General features: G+C 38.2%; 3 protein-coding genes across 7 annotated transcripts; 1 reads left to right on the top strand and 2 right to left on the bottom strand.

Annotated features, from left to right (window-relative positions):
- Positions 1-972: 972 nt before the first annotated feature.
- LOC308687893 (general transcription factor II-I repeat domain-containing protein 2-like) lies at positions 973-2799 on the bottom strand (the record flags this gene model as incomplete). The annotated part of the gene is made up of 1 exon (XM_081360717.1): positions 973-2799. The coding sequence occupies one exon, from the start codon at positions 2797-2799 to the stop codon at positions 973-975; it is 1827 nt and encodes a 608-aa protein (XP_081216843.1).
- A 1120-nt stretch (positions 2800-3919) lies between these two features.
- Positions 3920-11461, bottom strand: LOC308687647 (putative E3 ubiquitin-protein ligase HERC3). Of its 4 annotated transcripts, XM_081360339.1 has the most exons (24): positions 11317-11461; positions 11159-11235; positions 10747-10968; positions 10532-10623; positions 10301-10431; positions 9973-10100; positions 9800-9870; positions 9610-9716; positions 9225-9284; positions 9025-9130; positions 8748-8934; positions 8485-8648; positions 8324-8398; positions 8141-8236; positions 7944-8012; positions 7694-7762; positions 5964-6113; positions 5737-5877; positions 5481-5647; positions 5327-5390; positions 5187-5245; positions 4912-5095; positions 4734-4833; positions 3920-4625 (listed from the first exon to the last, which is right to left on the bottom strand). In XM_081360339.1, the coding sequence occupies exons 1-24, from the start codon at positions 11397-11399 to the stop codon at positions 4411-4413; spliced, it is 2817 nt and encodes a 938-aa protein (XP_081216465.1). In that variant the 5' UTR covers positions 11400-11461; the 3' UTR covers positions 3920-4410. The 4 variants fall into 4 exon arrangements, with proteins under 4 accessions (XP_081216465.1, XP_081216466.1, XP_081216467.1 ...); XM_081360340.1 differs by lacking the exon at positions 7694-7762; XM_081360341.1 differs by lacking the exons at positions 5964-6113; positions 7694-7762.
- A 603-nt stretch (positions 11462-12064) lies between these two features.
- ppm1kb (protein phosphatase, Mg2+/Mn2+ dependent 1Kb) lies at positions 12065-20153 on the top strand. 2 transcript variants are annotated; one of them, XM_081360953.1, is made up of 8 exons: positions 12065-12190; positions 13047-13612; positions 13819-13919; positions 16326-16491; positions 16580-16724; positions 16874-17008; positions 18009-18166; positions 19965-20153. In XM_081360953.1, exons 2-7 carry the CDS (start codon positions 13173-13175, stop codon positions 18138-18140), a joined length of 1119 nt encoding a protein of 372 aa, XP_081217079.1. In that variant the 5' UTR covers positions 12065-12190; positions 13047-13172; the 3' UTR covers positions 18141-18166; positions 19965-20153. The 2 variants fall into 2 exon arrangements, with proteins under 2 accessions (XP_081217079.1, XP_081217078.1); XM_081360952.1 differs by lacking the exon at positions 19965-20153 and having other exon boundaries at positions 18009-19711.
- The last annotated feature ends 226 nt before the right edge of the window (positions 20154-20379 follow it).

A 20379-nucleotide genomic window follows, 5' to 3' on the forward strand; every position in this document is an offset into this window, starting at 1 on the left:
GTCGTCTCTCAGTTGCTGAATGTCGCGCAACAACGTTGCTACAGCCCTGTCGCGTCTTACAATTCTACGTTGTTACAATGTCGTGAGCACGTAGACAGCGACGTTGCCATAGCAGAAATGCAACGTGCCACAGACGTTGCCACAACGTAAATGTGTTTGCTGGGTACAAGCTGGACAAATCGTTAACCAGGCATCTTCACTTCAGTGCAGATGGTAGGTCCTATTTCAATGATTTATTCTTTTTTGAAAGCATGCATGTTACATGAATAATACTCTGTAGTCCCTCAGCTCAGTTTTAGAGTCTTAATTCCTAAGTAGGCTATTGCTTTCATGATCAGGTATACATGTAACAGAGCCAAATTGACGTTTGTGAGCAGAACATGACGATGTAGACTAAATAAATATTTTTGTTTCATAATTGTATTTACTGAAAAAGACTATGTAGGACAAAAACTGGTTTGGAGGACGTGTTTGCAGTGGCATATATACCACAAAATGGTGTTTACACTGTGCGGCTTGTGCAAACAAACATACACAAGAGCTTTCAGATAAATTTGACAGGCAAAAACAACAGGGCAAAAGTCTCAAGCTTTAGTTTACAACGTCTTAAAGCAGTGATCTCAAACTCAAATTGGCTGGGGGCCACTGCTGTGAACGAAAGCTTATAGGAGGGCCATTTTAACATTCAAGCACAACAAGAACGCGCAATATTTTTCTGGAAATTTACTTCACTTGCTGAAATGTTAGCTCTCATTTACCTCAGATTATGTAACTAACATATTTGTGTCATACTTAACAAAAAATGTAAACATCAGTATATTAAACAAAATTATATTATATATTGTTAAATATATAACAGTTAGTGCAACCTTTTTTCCCTTACTTAACTTTAGTTAAATAACTTGTCAAAACTTTGCACTGAACAACATTGCAGTGAACTCATGCAATCCCTGAATACATTTGCACACTATTCTATTTCTTGCCAGACACCTGGCAGCGCTTCTGCTCACACAACTGAGCCACGTTTGCACTGATGGAGGTCACAGTTGAAACCCTGAGTACAGCTTCAAGATGGGCATCACTAAGCCTGGACCTGTACTTGCATTTATTGAAGTTCATAGTTGAGAACAATTTCTCACACAGGTATGTGCTTCCAAAAAGGCACATTACCCGACTGAACACTTTGGACAGCTCTGGGTAGCATGGAGGTAACTCTCTCAAAAACTGTCCAGTCTTGTCTGCTTTTCCCTGTGCCTCTCTGAATTTAGTTTTTAGCTCACTGTTGCACTGCAAGTCAATAAGTTCCATTTGCAACACACTTGGGACACTCTCCACGTCAGTTGAGAAGGGATCTGCGAACAGCTGGAAAGTGTCACGGTGTGACTTGAAGTCAGCAAAACGCTGATCAAATTCCTCCAGTAGGTTGTTAATAGCAGAAGCGTATTCATCACCACTGAATGCTGTGCCCTCCTCCACAAGAGATCTGCATGTAGTGAAATGGCTGAGGTTTTTTGCAGAAAGCTGAGTTTTCCACAATCTCAGCTTTGTGGAGAAAGCTTTCACACTTTCATATGCTGCTGTGATGAGCTGACCAGGACCCTGGAGCTTCAAGTTAAGGATGTTCAGCTCCTGTGTTATGTCCACTAAAAATGCAAGGTCCATGACCCATTTAGGATCATCAAATTCAGGAACATCCATTCTGCCATCTTCCATGAATATCTTCACCTCTGCTCTTAAGTCAAAAAATCTCTTCAGGACATTCCCCCTGCTGAGCCAGCGCACCTCAGTAAAGTAAAGTACATCGCCATATGTTGACTCAATTTCTTCTAAAAAGGCCCGAAACTGGCGGTGCTGTAAACTTCTCGACCTGATGTAATTGACACATTTCAGGACAACAGACATGACATGTTCATATTTCAGGCATTTGCTGCACAGAGCCTGTTGGTGTATAATGCAGTGCAGAACAACTGCTGGATCTGCATTTTCCTCTTCTAACTTTCTTTGTACCAGCGCTACCAGTCCGTTTTTTTTGCCTGTCATAGATGGGGCGCCATCAGTGGTAATGCCCACCAGTCTGTTCCACGGCAATCCAGCGCGCTCAATCGCGTCGCACAGCTGCTGAAATATATCGTTGGCTGTAGTACGGCCATGCATTGGACACAAACTTAACAACTCCTCCGTCACTTCAAATTGTTCATTAATACCCCTGATGAAAATAGCTAGCTGCGCAATGTCTGTTTTGTCTGTGCTTTCGTCGAGCGCCAAAGAGTACGCAGTGAAAACTCTAGCTTTGCCGCGCAATTGATCATAAATGTCACTCGACAACTCGCTAATCCGCTCGGCCACTGTGTTTGCAGATAGAGAGAGATTGTTGAACAAGCCCTTCTTTTCTGGACATAGAATCTCAGCGACTTTTAACATACAATCCTTCATAAACTGCCCTTCAGTGAATGGCTTTCCTGCTTTCGCGATCAACTCACTCACCACATAACTTGCTTCAACTGCAGCATCAGCATCCTTTTTGGCTTTGTGGAAAAGGCTTTGCTGGGACGTTAGCTCTCTCTTCAATTTCATGGCTGTCTTTTCTCTCTCGTCTGCCTGGTACTTCTCATACTGTTCTCCATGTTTAGTTGTGTAATGACGCTTGAGATTATACTCCTTTAGGACTGCGACTTTTTCTTTGCATATCAGACAGGTAGCATTTCCATTAAACTCCACAAAAAAATACTGCAATGTCCATCTTTCTTGAAACTGTCTGTGTTCATCATCCACTTTCCTTTTCGGTTTAGAAAGAGACATATTTTCAGTTTCTATAGCAGCCAAACAAATAAACTCCTAGGACCAAAATCAGCTCTCTTATCAAATATGCCGGGTTTGCGCGGGTTTTTTTTTTTTTAAATTACGCATTCACGTTTTTTTTTTATTTTTTTTTATTTTTTTTATTGAATCGTGTTCTTGTTTCAATTTAATATGAAGTGGTATTTTAAATTGGCATGAACCAAAAAATATATATATTTTTAATTGTTTTGCGGGCCGGATTATGTTATATTTTTTACATCAGTTGCGGGCCGGAGGGAGGGGGAGGGGGGGCCGTAAATGGCCCGCGGGCCGGCAGTTTGAGACCCCTGTCTTAAAGAAAACATCCAACTATCGTTTTGTGTCATTAACACATTTTTTAACTAATTTAAAAGATTTAAAAATACAGTTTGTTTCCTGTATACAATTGGAGGGAAAAACGATTACAAATTATAATACAATTACACATGCTATGCAAATAATTAACAGACTGTTTTCTTAAAAAACAAATATAAATAATATAGTCAATGAATATTGAAATACATATTTTTATGTAACTGTAAATGACCCTTTGTCCATTATAGTTGCTGTGTCCTAAAAGATTTTCCTGAAATATTTTTTTTTCTCTATTCCCTGATATTGTTCGAGGCTCAGACTCGCTGTCCCAGTTTAAAACTAGATTAAAGACGCATCTCTTTAGCCAAGCATTCACTTACCTTTTATACCAGTTGAATCAGATCGAATGCATTCATTTTATGAACATGAGCTATGCTAATTGTTTCCCATCTGCTTTTCTGTTGTTTTCTCGGGACGCTAGTCATCGTGTGTGAGCAGCACTGGTCAAAATGTTTAGATGTTTTTTTTTCACCATGGAAATATTTCTTATATTCAAATGTCATGTTTTTTCCTCTTTTTATTGTTGTTGACACTGACACTTTTGCATACATGTGCCAAAACATGCAATTTCCTTCAATTAATGAGAAATTCAAATCTGATGTGAACAAGAAACAAACTGTTGTTCAGAAATCTAAGCTTATTGTTTTGAGGAGGTGAAAAATCTAATTCGAGAATTGAGTCAAAGTAATTAAGAAACACTGCAATAAGATAAATGAAATAATGAAATAGTATTTACAACAACATGTCTTTTTATTTATTTAAGCATTTAAATATGTTTGAAGAACCACCAAATAACAGGACATACAATAAGGTTATGAGGTGACATACCAGAATACATGCATCAATGCATCATATTATATATGATAATAAAAATTACAAAATGCCTTAGTTCAGTTATTCTCCCATCTGTAACGCATGAAAAATGCAAGGTCATCCAATGAAAGGTCATTTAAAAATATATATACAAAACAATATCTATACTGTAGTTCTGACATCTATACTGTTTATTTCAATGCATTCTCATCCTAGGATAAATATTTAAATCGACTGAGCTGTGTTGCATCTATATTTTTTAAAATTGTGACTGAAAGAAGCTCAGGGAAAGAATCACATAGTTCATGTAACATTTTTAAAACAGATAACCTACAAGTTTTAGCAACATACACTTCGTTTTGTATAATTTGGGGAACCTTGGAGGTTTGGAACATTGATGGAGGTTCACTCTCGTCCAAAAACCTCACAAAAGTGGATTGCATGTACTAGCTTGTTGCGAAGTGTGTTGATACTGCTGTATTTGGGAAGAATTAATTTGCCAAAACAGGTCTGGGCCACTGGCAAACAGTGATCTGGATCAGGACCGTCTGACTGACAAATCTTCAGAGGACGCTTTAAGAAACCTCCCACAGGTACACGGTCCGATCCATACAAGAACACTGAAGAAAAATAGGTAGAGCGAGGATGTGAGGCAATAAAAATAACAATCCTTAAATGTCCATATGATATATGCATATATTTTAAAAAAATAAATTGTTTAAGCTTACTCAGAAATTTCTTCTTGTTCTCTTCTGAGAACTCAAAGAAAACAGTCCAGAAGTTCTTGATAAGCTCATCAGAGGCAGAACATCTTTCATAGGAAGCAGACTGAAGACAGAGCAGATAAAGTCTTAAATACTTGTTAAATTCTTGTTACAAATTTGCAAGTTCTGCTAATACATTTACCTGGTGAAGCTCAAGCCATTCATATTTAGGGGAGCCGTGGAGAAGCTCCTGCAGTTCTTCAGGGTGGAACATGCTCCAGATATCGAGCGGGCAGCCCTCAGAGAAACCTCTTGAAAAATGCTTGAACTGATTCTCCACAGACTTGTTGAAAACAAAGTCCACATACAAGTCCACATACTTCTGTCTGCAAAAAAAATCAAGACTAGGTAGGTAGGTAGATAGATGTTAAAAAGTGTGAGGGAAGGATGAGGTTAGTTAAACAAGTGGTACACTACCTATTAACTTTGGTCACTGGAATTTGACCTCCGTTTGGAATGAGCTCTTGCCCTTTGACCTGAAAGAGGTAAATGGCTCATGTAAGCATTTAAACAACAGCTGTGTACACGTTTATACAAGTGAATATAGACTGTATTACTGTGAAATCCCAAAAGAGTATATCCACGACGTCCTCATCTTCCTCGAGAAGGCTTTTCAAACTTCTAATGTGGGATTTATAAAATACAATTAAACCATGATCAGCTCTGTAAAAGCACTGGGAAACTTAGCATGTGTAAAATCGAATGGTTTACCTGGCCTCCACAGGGGACAGTTCCTCCAGATCATTCAGAGTGGGACTCAGCTGGAGGAGTTTCTTGAACAAGGCCAGTGGGAAGTCAATGTTCATGTAATGATGGTTGTACAGCGCCATTCCACAGATAACGCCAAGATAGTAAAAATCCTTGTTACATTGTGTGCGCTGAAAAGACACAAACATCATAGCACATATGAGATATGGAAGACCACATAAGAAGCCTAGGAATAAGGAGTGTTTAGTGTAGAGCTTACATCAGGATTGAACCAAACCAATGAATTCTCATGGACCTCCAGCACCTTCTTCTCCCATTTGAGAAGAGACTTGGAAAGGAGGGAGAAGAATTCTGCTGATAAGCCCCTATAATCTATTCCATTCTCCCCGATGAACACCACCTGTACAGGATACGTTTTCATCATTGTAAAGGTAAAATGCAATATCAGACATTTCAATTCTGATTTCAATTCTGTAATTCTTTTACCTCTAATAGATTTGAAAATGAGTGTTTTTTTTGTTTCAGATACTTTAGCGTGTCTGTCAACAGTGAGTCCCTGTTTACACGCAACACGTTGCCTTTAAACATGAGCATCTCTTGGTCAGGAAAGCTCCCCATGCACTCAATCTGCAAGTACTAAGAAGAGTAAAATGATGTTAGCTTTAAAGGGGTAATCCACCAAATTTTTTTAATTCTGTCATCATTTACTCACACTTGTGTCATTCCAAACTTGTATGACTTTCTTTTTTTCTGCAGAACACAAGCCTATTCTGAATAATATTGGTAATCAAACAGTTTTGATGCCCATTGACCTTCATTATGTGGTCCAAAAAAAGGCATTTCACTTAATGACTGTAAGGCCGATTATGAATGTAATTGGATACTTACGACTGCTCATGTCCAAAAGCGCCAAGTCGCGTTCAGTCAGTGTTTAAAATCTACTGCAGTCGTTGGAAACAGTCTGTAAGTGCGTTCAGTCAGTCTTTAATGTTTCAGCTAGTCGTTAAGTGTGTCTCCGGCATTAGAAGAAAAGGTTCTATGCGGAATCTTTAAGGGTTCCATCAGGCGCTTCATATTTAGAACCTTTTACAGGCCATTTGTAAACTATCCGCCAAGGCAGCACTTTAGTGACTTGTGTCGACACCCCCCCTGGAAGAGAGTGGTGGGGTGAGCAGTTGCTCATTATCATTTAAAGAGACAAGCACCGAAACGGATCGCTGTGAACAGAGCTGTTTTTGAGGAGGTAAAAGGGTGTTGTTTTACATAACCATTGAGGAATTTTAACCAAAGTATGTTACAAACTTTACATGAAGACCCTAAAGAATCATACCAACTTGTGGAAAATGGGCATCCGATGACCCCTTTAAGTTACTTTTTTTCCTGCTATTGCAGGTGTTTTCAGAAAACATTTCTGCATTGATAAAGCAGATCAACATGGCTGCTGCAATGGTCAAGTGTCTCCCTTAAAGTGTTTTAATCAACTGCTTTTTCTGTAGTTTTGCGTATTTTTAGAATTGAAACAGCGCAAGTTCATTTCCTAATTTACCGACGTGCGTCTGTGGAGGGAAAAGTCCGCTGTGCATAGGGTGCAAAATAGGAATGATACATGCGTCAGTGTGCAAAGTCAATTGCGCTGGGTGCAAGATAGGGCCCTTAATGTTTTATCTTCAGTTGATTTCATTTAAGGCTTTGACTGACGAAAATTGTTGTCTGTGTTCTTATTTCTCTTTCTTTCAGTGCTTGTTCACAGCAGGTGATTGAATGATTGAAAGAATGTTTCAGCAAACTCATTCTAACCTTCAAATAACATCCTATTAACATTCAGGAAACTGGACATTTTTATGTTCTTGGAATGTTACAAATCAATGTTCTTAGAATGTTGAATTGTTAATCTTGAAAGAACGTTTGAGGAACATCATACCTTCTAAAACACGTTCCTCTAACGCCAAGAAAACTGGATATTTTTTACATTCCAAGAACCAACACTGAATATTTGGAGAACGTTTACAGGTCTAAACGGGGTCTAAAACGTTTTAAGCTTGTCCACTTTCGACCACTTCCAGAGTTGACAACGCATCCGACCGGATTGCTTTCATAGTGAAGATGCTCACGTGGTTGAAAGCGTTCGAACAGCAACAAGGCCCTGTTTACACCTGGTATTAAGATGTGTTGGTCAATCGAATCACAAGATGAGGGAGACACATTCCCGTTAACACCTGGTGTTTTAATCCGTCTCTTGTGTCCTCTTTCAACCACTTCTGTCCTGATTTCTTCGAGGGGAGGCTCTATGGGTGGGTAAAAAAATGTTTTATCGTAATACCAGGTGTAAACAGCACCTAATAATGTACTTTGTGTCCCACATAAAAAAAGAATATCATACAGATTTGAGGGTATCTGTTGCTTAAAAATTAATTATATTGCATATGTACTGTATGTATGGCATATGTACATCCATCTCTGACTTACACTAAACATTCTCTGTTTAGATACGGTGTCAGCTGCAAAAGGGAACTTGACCAATATATCAATAATTCCCTGAAAGAAAAATCCATGGAAGTACTTTAAGATTTGTTACAATTATTGAACACAGAACATTAAAAATGTCATGCAAATCTCATTGAAATATTTGTATGTATCATGACACAAAAGCCTTCAATACTCACAAAGTAGTAATCTTTCAATTTCACCATGTCATGGAAATCTTCTGTGAAACAAAAGCTAAAAATCTTCTCACACAGGCCTGCCATAGTGGCTTGCAGCTATTGATGTAAAGAAAAGGAGAAATTTCTGGTATTTTGGTTTGTTGTCCAAAAATATCTTTTTTTATCTATTGCTTTGGTTCTCACCGTATCTAGTAGATCATTGATCTCATGAATGATGAAATCACTGTTTGTGATGTCATTGTTGGTAGTGCAACAGACCTTCACAACAGAGACAAAGTATAAACAATTATTATACAATGATAAGGTTAAATTTCATCTTGAGATCAAATGTTTAGAAAAGGCACCTTATAGAGCATCTGAAGGACCTGCAAAAAGTTCTGCAGGCGTCTAGTAAAGTCATGCTCGGTTTCACCGCAAGAAATCTGGCCAATCAGCTCAGCACATTCTTTCTGAAACAACTTCACCAAGCCTTTGAGCCAATCGTTGGGGAGTTTGGACCAGTACGTCACTGAGAATATATCATACAAATACTTAGGCAAATACATCAAGGCCAAAAATTCCAATACATTCCAAACCCACAAAGGTTGAAATGGTCCTCCAGCTTTACCCAATAGTTTGCGAGCATCTAGATTCAGCTGAAGGATTTTGGAAGCCAGTTCTCCAGTGAGTTCAGGTCTTTGTTTCTGGAGTCCTGCGATGAGCTCAGGGAGGAGAAGGTAAAGTCTCAGAGCTTCCACACCAGCTGGATTTGGATTCAGAGACGGCAGCAGTTTCTGTTGAACTACCTTGACTACCTGAGGTACGGAAAACCATGAACTGCATCTCACTCGTGCAGTTTAAAATGTAATGAATTTTTTTTATATAAACATTGGATTCATCATTACCTCTGATATCAACCCTTTATTCTCTAATAACTTTGCAAAGGATGTTTTAACCAGATCAAAATCCAATCCACAATGCTCCACAGAAGTCTGATAATGTTCATCACAACTACAAGGACAGAACATTACATAAAATCTGTGATGGAAGGAGTGATTTCAGGCACAGAAATGACTAGATAACCTAATTGACTACCTAATTTTACCTTGTTTTGAGGAAACTTCCATTCAGAGAAGCAGCAGAGGAGAACACTGTGTTTATTTCCCTGTAAACAACAAACCAATACTTTTTAGTTCATTTATATGCACTAATGCTCAATTACATTATTAGGCCACAACCTATTTAAATTAAAAAGTAAGAATCCTAAGATACACATAGTAAATTGTTTAAACATTATATAAAATCAATACTATCTGATTTTTCTGCTATTTAATAGCAAGTTTAAAAAGAAGGACAAATGCATTAAGGTCACGACACATCTCCACATGCATTTTCACAATATTTTAAGAGCGCACACAAATGCTGTATACTGGATTTTTTTAACAATATCATGAGAAATCATGTGAACAGAAGCTAAGCCAAACACTCACGTCTTTATTGTTGGCCATGTATCACTTCCAGACACCCATCGGTCAATCATTCTGTCATTTAATGTCAAAACCCCTTGGTCACTGGATTCTGGCTTACTTTCAAGCTCCTAAAAAATACAGAAAAGTAAAATATAAGTAATCACAGTGCAGCTATAATTCTATATTTATGAATGAAAACTGCCTGTCTTACTTTGAAAAACAAGGCAAAGGAATGATTCTCCCCAGCGATGTGTTTTTCAAATGTATATTCATGATCACATTCTGTGTGCAACAAACATTTAGTTTAGAGTTCAGAGCAACATAATGAGTAAAACAATATTTATAACAAAATAACCTACAGTTAAATGATCATTTTTTATTTACCATTTGACAGATCCACAGGGAAAGGCACAGACTGCTTGATCGTTTCTCCATTTCCCAGCTTCCCTTGCATCCCACATCCAAATGAATAGATCAGCTTTGACGATTCAACTGATACAAGTGTGTGGCGTCTTTATTCAAGAAGAGAATGATTTACTGAACTGATGATTCAATGATCATCAGTGACTTTATGTATGTTTTTGAATGATTCAAAAACTTTAAAAGGAATTATCATTAGGTGCTGCATGAGAGATAAAGAAGGTTCAGTGTGCATAAATAAATCTGCACTACTGCACTGAAACACTGATTGCTTATGAAAAGACTGGTTTACCTCCCACATGTGACCTGTGACACTTTCGATCCCCAAAGTTCAGCAACCACCCGCGGATGATGTTCGTCTTTAAATGAGTTGTGCCCAAGCTGGCCAAAACCTCCTGACCCAAATGTGAATACTGTACCTCCCTGAAACATAAACTATTCACTACATTTTCTGTCCAGTTTGTTGAATCCTCTTATCTAATATCAAAAACATGAATAGGCTATATAATATATTACGAGCGACCTTTGATAGAGTGGCAGTGTGTTCCCCTCCACATGAGATGGACACAGTTTTCTTTCGGTTCAGACTATTTACAACCGTTGGGATGTGTCTGTCTGTGGTGGAAAAACAGTAAATTCATCACTTGTGCTTTAATGTACATTTGACACAGTATTGCACAAATGTAGTGCATTTATATTTTATATGACTGGCTTAGTTACATGATGAAACATTCAGACCTGTAGTGTCTCCGAGGCCCAGCTGTCCTGCCGAGTTCTTTCCCCATCCGAACACGACTCCAGAGAGAGACAACACAAAGCTGTGGTCTCCTCCAGCGCTGATCTGAGCCAGTGGGATCCCACACAGACTCTTCACAGGTTGAGCTGACAGAGACCTGGGCTGTTCTTTCTCCAAACCCAGCTGACCGTGAGTGTTATCACCCCATACGAACAGCTGACCATCTGAAAGACCAACAACAACTGTATATCCACACTCAAATGCCTATCAATTCATGTCAATCATAAGAAGTCAAAAGATTTAAAAAAAAAAAAAAAAAACATCAACTGATGTGCCAATGCGCATAGTGACATGTGCCATTGGCTTCTGTGCGTCAGATGCCATGTCACTTAATGTTTAAACTGCTACTGGTACCCTTGGTTAGTGCCATTGAATGCTGGTCTCCACACGCGATCTGAATCACCTGCCTGTTTTCCAGACCTTTAAGAGGACTGCAGAGAAAAGACAATCTGTCAGATTTGTTGTTATTATCATTCATGGTAATTTATACTGGTTTGCCTACATAAACATACCGGCTCACAGTAGTCGTCCCTGCATCAGATTTGTCCATAATGTGAACCGGATGAAAGCTTATAGCCGACTGAACTACTCTCATATTAAACGGAAAGCCAACACGCTGTTTCAGCCTAAACGAAACCTGTCGATTTCCCACTAAAGTGAAACTGTTTGGGAATCACATGTTTTCAATTGAGGGATTAGCCCAATGGACAACAAAGAAAGCATAATAGTTGAGGGATGAGGAAAGTTCATTGGAAAACGAAACAAAAACTTAAAGGGATATTTCAACCAAAAAATAATATTCTGTGTATTTTTCTCTCGTGTTGTCCGAAACCAGTATAACTTCATTTCTTCTACGGAGGCACAAGTGAAGGCGTTTGACAAAATATAATATACTAAAAATTCACAAAAGTCAACATTCAATCTATTTTCATGCAACGAAAATGAATGGTGACGAATAGATTCTGTACGACATCATACATCTCCTACATCAAGATACATGTCGATACATATATATTTAACACATAAACACGCTAAGTCTGTCTGTGTGCGATCAAGTTGAGGTAAACATATTGGCGGTGTGTGAAATAATTTTAAAACAGTTCGTTCTTTTACATGATTCCGAGTGACAGAGTGCCAAACTACTGTTTCTCCTAAATCATTGGTTTAGATCCATGTCAATCACAGAAATCTGGCCAATCAACTGATTGAACCCCACCGACGAAACGGAGGGATCTGATTGGTTCTCAGGAATTTTCCTTCAGAGGCGGTCGGTGCAGAGCTGAGCTGAAAGACTCTGAGAAGGAATGACCGACTGAATATTACATATACAAGTCGTTAGAATAAACAAAAACAAATCAAAATTTATTGTTATCACACAATTTGAAGGTAGGTAGTAAAGACAAATCTAGAAATTATACAGTATTCTCGTTTTGTTGTCGCGGAATCCGTTTTTGCTAGCAGCTCGAGCGTCGAAAAGCTCGAGGATTCATCTCCGTTTTGCTTGTTGTGTTTAATTTTATCATTAATAAGCTTCTTCTGGTATAATTTATATCAGGTTATCAAATTTTGCGTTATTAGTTATGTTTAAAACGTCCCTAACGAGCTGTTTGAAAGCATTGCTAACATGCTGTTATGTAAGCGGAGTGTTGCGTCATGTTTATTTACATTCTTTTCATTTTTAACTTTTTTTAATTAATTTTTATTTACTTTTTTTATTTATTTGCCCATGTGTCTTATTTGGGTTATTTTCCTTAATATGAATGTATTTATGTTGGCTTAGAATCGCAGGTTATGTCTATATAATCTATTACATCATGTGTGAATTAAATAGGGGGTGGGGCACATTTGCGTATAACCTTGTTACTGAATGACTCCATTGGGACAGGCAGTAAACACGCTGTTTAGTGTTTAAACAAAGGCTGTCTTATAACCTAACGAGCTGACTGCATAGGCAGCATTTTTGGGCATGTATCATGTTTTTTTATTGAATGACTTAAGTGGGAGGGGCTGTAAACATGCTATTTAGTTTTAAAACAAAGGCTATGTATCAAAACCCATTGAGCTGCCCAACTAAATAGCTTTTTTTGGAAATATTAGGTGCCTAAAAAGTGCTGTCTGTGTTGGCATCTTTTTGAAACACAGCTGAAAAAGGAATGTGCTGCATGTCATAGTATGTTAATCTAGAGATAAACAAGCCCTGAGGCAAGTCATTCATTTGTTCATTTCCTCCTTGTTTTTTTAGAGAACTCCTGGTGACTGTAAATTCTTCAAGACACACTTTCTGCACTGAATTTCGAAGCATATTTTGGGTCCATTTGTTTCGGATTCTTCCCACCTATTCCATAAGTCTGGTGTCCAGCCACGGAGTATGTCAGTGGCTTTTCTCATGCGATATGCCACGCTCAGCGGGTCCCGTGTCTGCAGCAGGGCCGCCCTCGGCCTGACCAGCGCCCATCAGGAAGACCCGAGACGGTCTCTACACACTCCGTCATCTCCTCTGTGCAGTAACTCCCGCTTTGATCCAGACAGCAGTGGCCGTCCGACTACCTGGGACTCCTTCGGGATCTGGGACAACCGTATCGATGAGCCCATCATGCTTCCGCCAAGCATCCGCTATGGTAAACTCATTCCCAAAGTTAGCCTGACCAAGGTCGGCTGTGCCTCACTGATTGGTCAGCGGAAGGAGAACGAAGACCGCTTTCAACTATCGCAGATGACCGACAACATAATGTACTTTGCGGTTTTTGATGGACACGGGGGTGCAGCGGCTGCTGAATTCTGCCACAAGAACATGGAGAAACATATTAAGTAAGGATCAGTCGTTTAATAACTTAATACAATTTTATTTTATTTTAATATCCCTTTTCACCATTTTTGTTGTCACGAAAATGCATCCGGCTACAAGAAAAACTCACGTGTGTGCTGATTTCCTTCAGGAGATGGGCTTTGGAATCTGTGTTTTAGGATAACTATTAACTAACCATTTATGTTGCATTTGGTGATTTTTGTTTCAGAGATATTGCAGAGGAGGAGAATAACTTGGAGTTAGTTTTAACCAGGGCATTTCTTGAGCTGGACAAATCGTTAGCCAGGCATCTTCACTTCAGTGCAGATGGTAGGTCCTATTTCACTGATTTATTCTATTTTGAAAGCATGCATGTTACATGAATAATACTCTGTAGTCCCTCAGCTCAGTTTTAGAGTCTTAATTCATAAGTATTGCTTTGATGCATCAGGTATACATGTAACAGAGCCAAATTGACGTTTGTGAGCAGAACATGACGATGTAGACTAAAGAAATATTTTTGTTTAATAAAATAAACTGATCCCTAATGCAGAGCAGTGAAAGCCTGTATAATCTTCTCGTGATAGTTCACAGACTTCTGTTTGGCTCTGTAAAATGCGTCCAGCCTAACATAAAGATAGCACTTGTATATACTAGGGGTGGGTAAATAAATTCCTAGATGCATTGACGTTTTGTCTCCAAACTGTTATTAAGAATTGTATTTACTAAAAAGACTATATGCAGGAAAAACACTGGTTTGGAGGACGTGTTTGCAGTGGCATATATACCACAAAATGGTGTTTACGCTGTGCGGCTTGTGCAAACAAACATACACGAGCTTTCAGATAAATTTGACAGGCAAAAACGACAGGGCAAAAGTCTCAAGCTTTAGTTTACAACGTCTTAAAGAAAATCCCAACTATCATATAATTTAAACGCGTGTACGTCGTGCATCTCAGAGCGGCTCCGTCACAATGCTGCTCCACTTGAACTGTTATCATTTACATGCGTCGAGCGTGTCTCAAACTGCATCTCTGCATATCCTGTGAGTTTGTTTGGCTTATAACGTTCATCTGGGAATGCAATGTGCGCCGTTTCATCAAATCTGTAAGGTGTATCATTTATATACGCCAATAAACACTTCATTACGATTTCAAAATAGAAGTTTAAACCCTTGCACTGAGTTTGCATGTTTTGATGTCCACATGTTCTTGTTCAAGAAATTACAGTGGCTGTAGCATTTCTATCGTAAGGAAGTGGATAAATATTAATGATTAAGTAAACATTTGAGTTAAATTTCATTTAGCGAGTATTAAGCATGGGTTTTATCTGTTGTAAAGTGTGACAACACAGGCCGTTGGCGCTCTCTGCAGGCTTTTGTTATAATACATATTGTTTATATTATGTATTTTAACAGTGTTATTCTGTAAAACCATATGATTACTTGCTTTTCATACTTTATGAACCAAATATTATTGCCTCATTGTTATTATATATGTATTATAAGTCTTTAAAGGTCTATTTTTATTACCACGAAAAAATATTAGATTACTCGAATATTCGTCAAAATAATCGACCGATTACTCGGTTACCAAAATAATCGTTAGCGACAGCCCTACTCATTTATTTTATTACTGTTGCCTACAAGGTACCTTAACTTGATAAAGATTTGCATCCAGTGAAAAACCAAAATGCTTAAGAAATTATTTCGAACAACATCGTGACTCCTTGACCTGAAATAGTATCAAATATTGCATTCGATTCCCACCCCCAGTATATAATATTAATGCATATTTAAAAGTAGGGTTTTGCCATTTTTCTTTAAAGTAGTCTTTGTTAGATTCATGTGTGTTGATAAGGATATTAAATGCTGTTAGAATAAGTACGATTATGCCAGGCCCATCTTATTCATGTAGTGTGCGGCCCACTAGTGTGGCCTGCTGCGTGACATGTCCAATCTTGCCCTTTGTGTGTGCGTGTTATATCTACAACAGCCGCGGACCCAGCTTACCCCCTATAAGAGCTGCAGCTCTGCACTACCTTTATGGAGGCCGGAGGGCTAGATTGCTCCAGCGGGTCCTTGCGTGGACTTCGGGAAGGTTCCTGACCTTTCTCTCTCTCTTTTCCTTTCTGTCTTTCTCTCTTATCTCTCCTTTACTGTGCTCTGTCTTCTTCACATGTGTTGGTTGCTGGAAAATGATTGGTTAGTTGTTGTGTTCTGTGTATGGATAACTCTAGTTTTATATGATGTTGTAGAAAAAAAAGCACAAGATATTTATTTATATAGAACAAAGTAATTTTCATTGAAGAAAAGCTGTTTGCTTTTATGCTATTAATGCATTTTTGTAAACCAAGCAAGGTGTTTTGCTTAAACAATGGTGTTTACTGTCATATGTGCCATTGCTAGTCAAAAAGACACAACCTGGTTGCCTTGACCAATCCAGTGCATCATCTGTTTTGGAATCTCCCTCTTTTTTGTTTCGGTTTCGGTTTTTATCAAAAGCTTGTGTACCAAAGCATTGCATACATATTTATCAAATATGCACAGTATTGTGTAGTACAGTACACTAGAATTATGTGCAATTCTCAGAACAGGACTAAGAATTAAAGCTTTTTAAATTCTGTGTGTGTGATTAAAAAAATTGTACAAAAACTCACTATTGCGTATTATTCTGTATCAGTGACTTTAAACGCATCACAACTAACCATTCTGCCTCGCTCTCTGGTGTGTTACAGCCTCTCTGTTGAGTGCAGGGACCACAGCCACAGTGGCTCTGCTGAGAGATGGGATCGAGCTGGTGGTGGGCAGTGTGGGGGACAGCCGTGCCATGCTGTGCCGCAAAGGCAAGGCCCTCAAACTCACTGTGGATCACACACCTGAGAGGAAGGATGAAAAAGAGAGGTACAGTTTGCCTGGGAGCACTAGTTTCTCCAAGCAGATTGAGGCACTGTGAGAGCACTTCTTTTGATCAACATGTTTGTTTCTGTAGGATACGGAGGACTGGAGGTTTTATTACGTGGAATAGTTTGGGTCAGCCTAATGTCAACGGCAGATTGGCCATGACACGCAGCATTGGAGATTTCGACCTAAAAACATCAGGTGTCATCGCAGAACCAGAGACTAAGAGAGTTTCAGTGAGAGCTTTTTTTTTAATTCACTTTAAACATACTGAAAATGTCTTCTCTTTCTCTTTGTATATCATTTTCAAATGATATAAATTATTTTAAAATAATATAAGTACTTGTTAAAAGTTGTATTTATTTAAGTGTACCTGTGTTGTCAGTTACATCACGTCCATGATGCTTTCCTGGCACTCACTACTGATGGCATCAACTTCATCATGAACAGTCAGGAGATCTGTGACGTCATTAACCAATGTAACGACCCTAAAGAGGCCGCACAACGCATATCTGAACAAGTGAGTCAAATAATCCAACATCCACCATTAAAGGGTTAGTTCATTCAAAAATGTATTTCATGTCGTTCCAAACCTGTAAGGCTTTGTTCATCTTTGGAACACAAAAGATATTTTTGATGAAAACCATGAGCTTTCTTACTATCCCCGTTTCCTTCCTCTTTTCGGTCGAAGTCCACAGTAATCAATTGTCGAGTTCACGAGCGTGATCATAGGTACTAAACCTATGCGCGTGAACTCGACAATCGATTACTATGGATTTTGACTGAAAACAGGATGTAAATACAGGTATGTGCGCTGGCTGAAACAACATCATTTTTATTAATATCTTTTACATCTACTGCAGTCAGATTCACCCTGATCACTCTGAAGGAATCACTCACATGACCTGTGCACTTGTAATGACACATCAAGGATGTTAAGAGGCTAAAAGCAGGTTTAAAACTTGCCCCATTGAAGTCAACAGGGTGCAAATTTTAAAAAGAGGATAACACGGTGTAGGCAACACCGATTTTTGTCATTGTTCTCTGTATTGACAGCACTCCAAATTTACAAAAAAAATTTTAGCTCAATGTTAAAATTGACCGGAGTTCTCCTTTAATGTTATGAAGCAATGAAAATACTTTTTGTGTGTCAGAGACTGACCCGGAAGAGATTAAATTGTTGAATAAAGTTGTTATTTTAGTTTTTTTTGCACACAAAAAGTATTTCTGTCGCTTCATAACACAACTGTTTTTTTTTTTGTTTTGTTTTTTTAAGTCAAGCCGATCATCGTTTTCATGATCGATCCCAGTATTCAAGTCCCAGTATTCACATCCCTAACCTAAACCTTTTTTTTTTTTTTTTTTTTTTTTATGTCCGGCAAAAACAAGAAGATTGTGATGCGTCCTGTTACCATGATAATAAACCTACTCATTTATTCTTGTCTCTGTTGTGAATGCAGCAGGTTTAAACATGCGTACGATTCGTAGTGAGTTAATTGGTTCTTTTCTGTCTCTCTCAGGCTCTTCAGTATGGATCTGAAGACAACAGCACTATCATTGTGGTGCCGTTCGGTGCCTGGGGCAAACACAAAAGCTCTGACGTGAGCTTCTCCTTCAGTCGCAGTTTCGTCTCCAGTGGCCGCTGGGCCTAAGCAAAAAATAACTCAAGACACTGATGGTATAAGTGATACACAAAATCGACTCTCTAATCTGAGCTGAACAATGTGCAATGTTCTCCTTATCCATCCTGTGAGGATCACCTCAAAAAAGACAGAACCCACATTTAATGTGGTTTTGGAGTTGATTTCTCTCATCAGAATGATTCTAAGCCTAGGGAAGCAAAAGAAGCATTGAATTAATGTCTAAGACGTTGTTACATTTTTCCTGAGCTTTGAGGTTTTCTTTGTTTTAAAAATTGTTCTGCTAACAGTTATTTGGTTACCTCAGTTCTGGTTTTCACTTTCGCAGATACAATACTTTAGAATAGTTTGCCTTGCCATAGTGGAATCAACACCCGTCACATTTTAATGTCACAACAGGAATGTCAAGCACTTTCAGATTTTGGGAGTCATAACCTTCATGACTCTTTGTAGTGTTGAGTGACGCGCATAAGCACATTTCTGTGGTCTACAGTCTTTGTCTGATGGCTGTGCGTATTAATAAGCCCATATTCACAGTTAGACTACTGTGTGTACTGAAATATGAACTCCTATTCCTTGTGCAAGCACACGTTTCTATAACTCCTATTTTTAGTGTGAATATACTTCTTCCAGCTTAACAACCAGCAATTTTAAAGCTACACTAAGAAATATTACTACCAAATGGAATCCGCAACCCAACTTGAGGACCATTGTGTGAACAAATCGATGATTTTTCTGTGCCTTGTCCATAATCGTCTGTTCTTATTTCACATGCTTGAGTTATTCTGGTGAGGAACTCAACTTTAGGTTGATAACTAAAGTTTTAAACTGTGACGTGTGCTCGTTTAGTGTTACCAGACAAACTATTTTTATTCAGATTGTACACTTCAATGGTTTCCCTACAGTGCATAGATCAAAGTGCAGATGGTGATTTTATTTTATTTATATAATGTATATGATGGACATTTAACTTTATGGTATATGTGAATGTATAGATGTTATACCTAAATACATCTTTTCTTCTAAAGTCTCCTAGTTACAGGAGAGAAGTGAACATACATTCATTCATTCATTCATCCTCTGACATGATTGTTGTAATTGCAGACATTCTGCTGAAAAATCTCCTGTCATGATCTCTGATGTCCAGTGAATTTTGTTTGTAGAGCCATACACACGTGACCTCAGCAAGTCGGCATCTCGGTTCAGGCTTCGTATTCTAGTGCTGTTTCTTCATGTATTGATTTCGGCATTAACACTCATTTCATTCTCATTCAGAATTTCCTCTCATTTTAGACTTGTAACAGCCTTTTTTTTTTTCATGTCTTCCTCTGTAAGGTCCAAAAGCGCTTCCAGTACGATAGGCGTCTTGTTTCTTTTCATATGTGCTGTTCTTCAGTTATTATGTTTCTCTCAGAATGTATTACATTCGGTGTTAACACAACTGTGGATTTTGCCTAGAACAATCTGTTAAACAACTACAAGTGTTTCCTGCTCTAAATATATGGACCTAACTTTGCTATTATTGATACGCAGTTTATTGTAAAATACAATGCAGCTGTGAATAAAGTTTCACCAGAAACATCTCCTTTGGTTAAAGTTTTTTTTTTTTACGAGTTTAAATACTGATGCATTCTGCTGTCAAATTTAATTTGATCCATTAAAAGTAGTGTTGTTCTCATGGTATTAGGCACCACAATTATTAATTCATGCATCTTCTTTTTTTTCTAATTGACTTACTACTAAAAGCATATATTTTAGTAGGCCTGTAAACTTAAGTTTGAACAAATGTCCTGCTGCAATGTGAATAATTTAATATGTTATATTATTGTGTCCCAGTAAATGTAATACAGGAAAATGTTCAGGTTTAAGCGCTGATGATGCCCGTGACTGAATCCCACCCTCTGCTCCATCTATATAAGATCTCTGCTTCACCGCCTCAAGTCAGATTTGGATTTTTCCCATCGGATACTTAAACAGCTTAAACCCTTTCAGACATCCAGCGGTCACTGCAGCAGCGAGAGGAGGGTAAGCATCTTTCTCTTATGTTTCACTGATGTTATATTAATACTGTAGATTGAAGGCTGCGAATGTTTATGCTACTATAACCTGTTTGTGCTTATCTGTAACTGACAACAAGTGACAAATTATGCTGATAAAGAGTTACAGCCACATTGTATTAATCAAATATGTATGTTTTAAAAAAATGGCTAATTAAATAAAAAGGCAAGATATTATATAAAATCACTTATTC

This window comes from Scardinius erythrophthalmus (assembly GCF_964197995.2).
Source record: "Scardinius erythrophthalmus genome assembly, chromosome: 3".
Lineage (NCBI taxonomy): Eukaryota > Metazoa > Chordata > Actinopteri > Cypriniformes > Leuciscidae > Scardinius > Scardinius erythrophthalmus.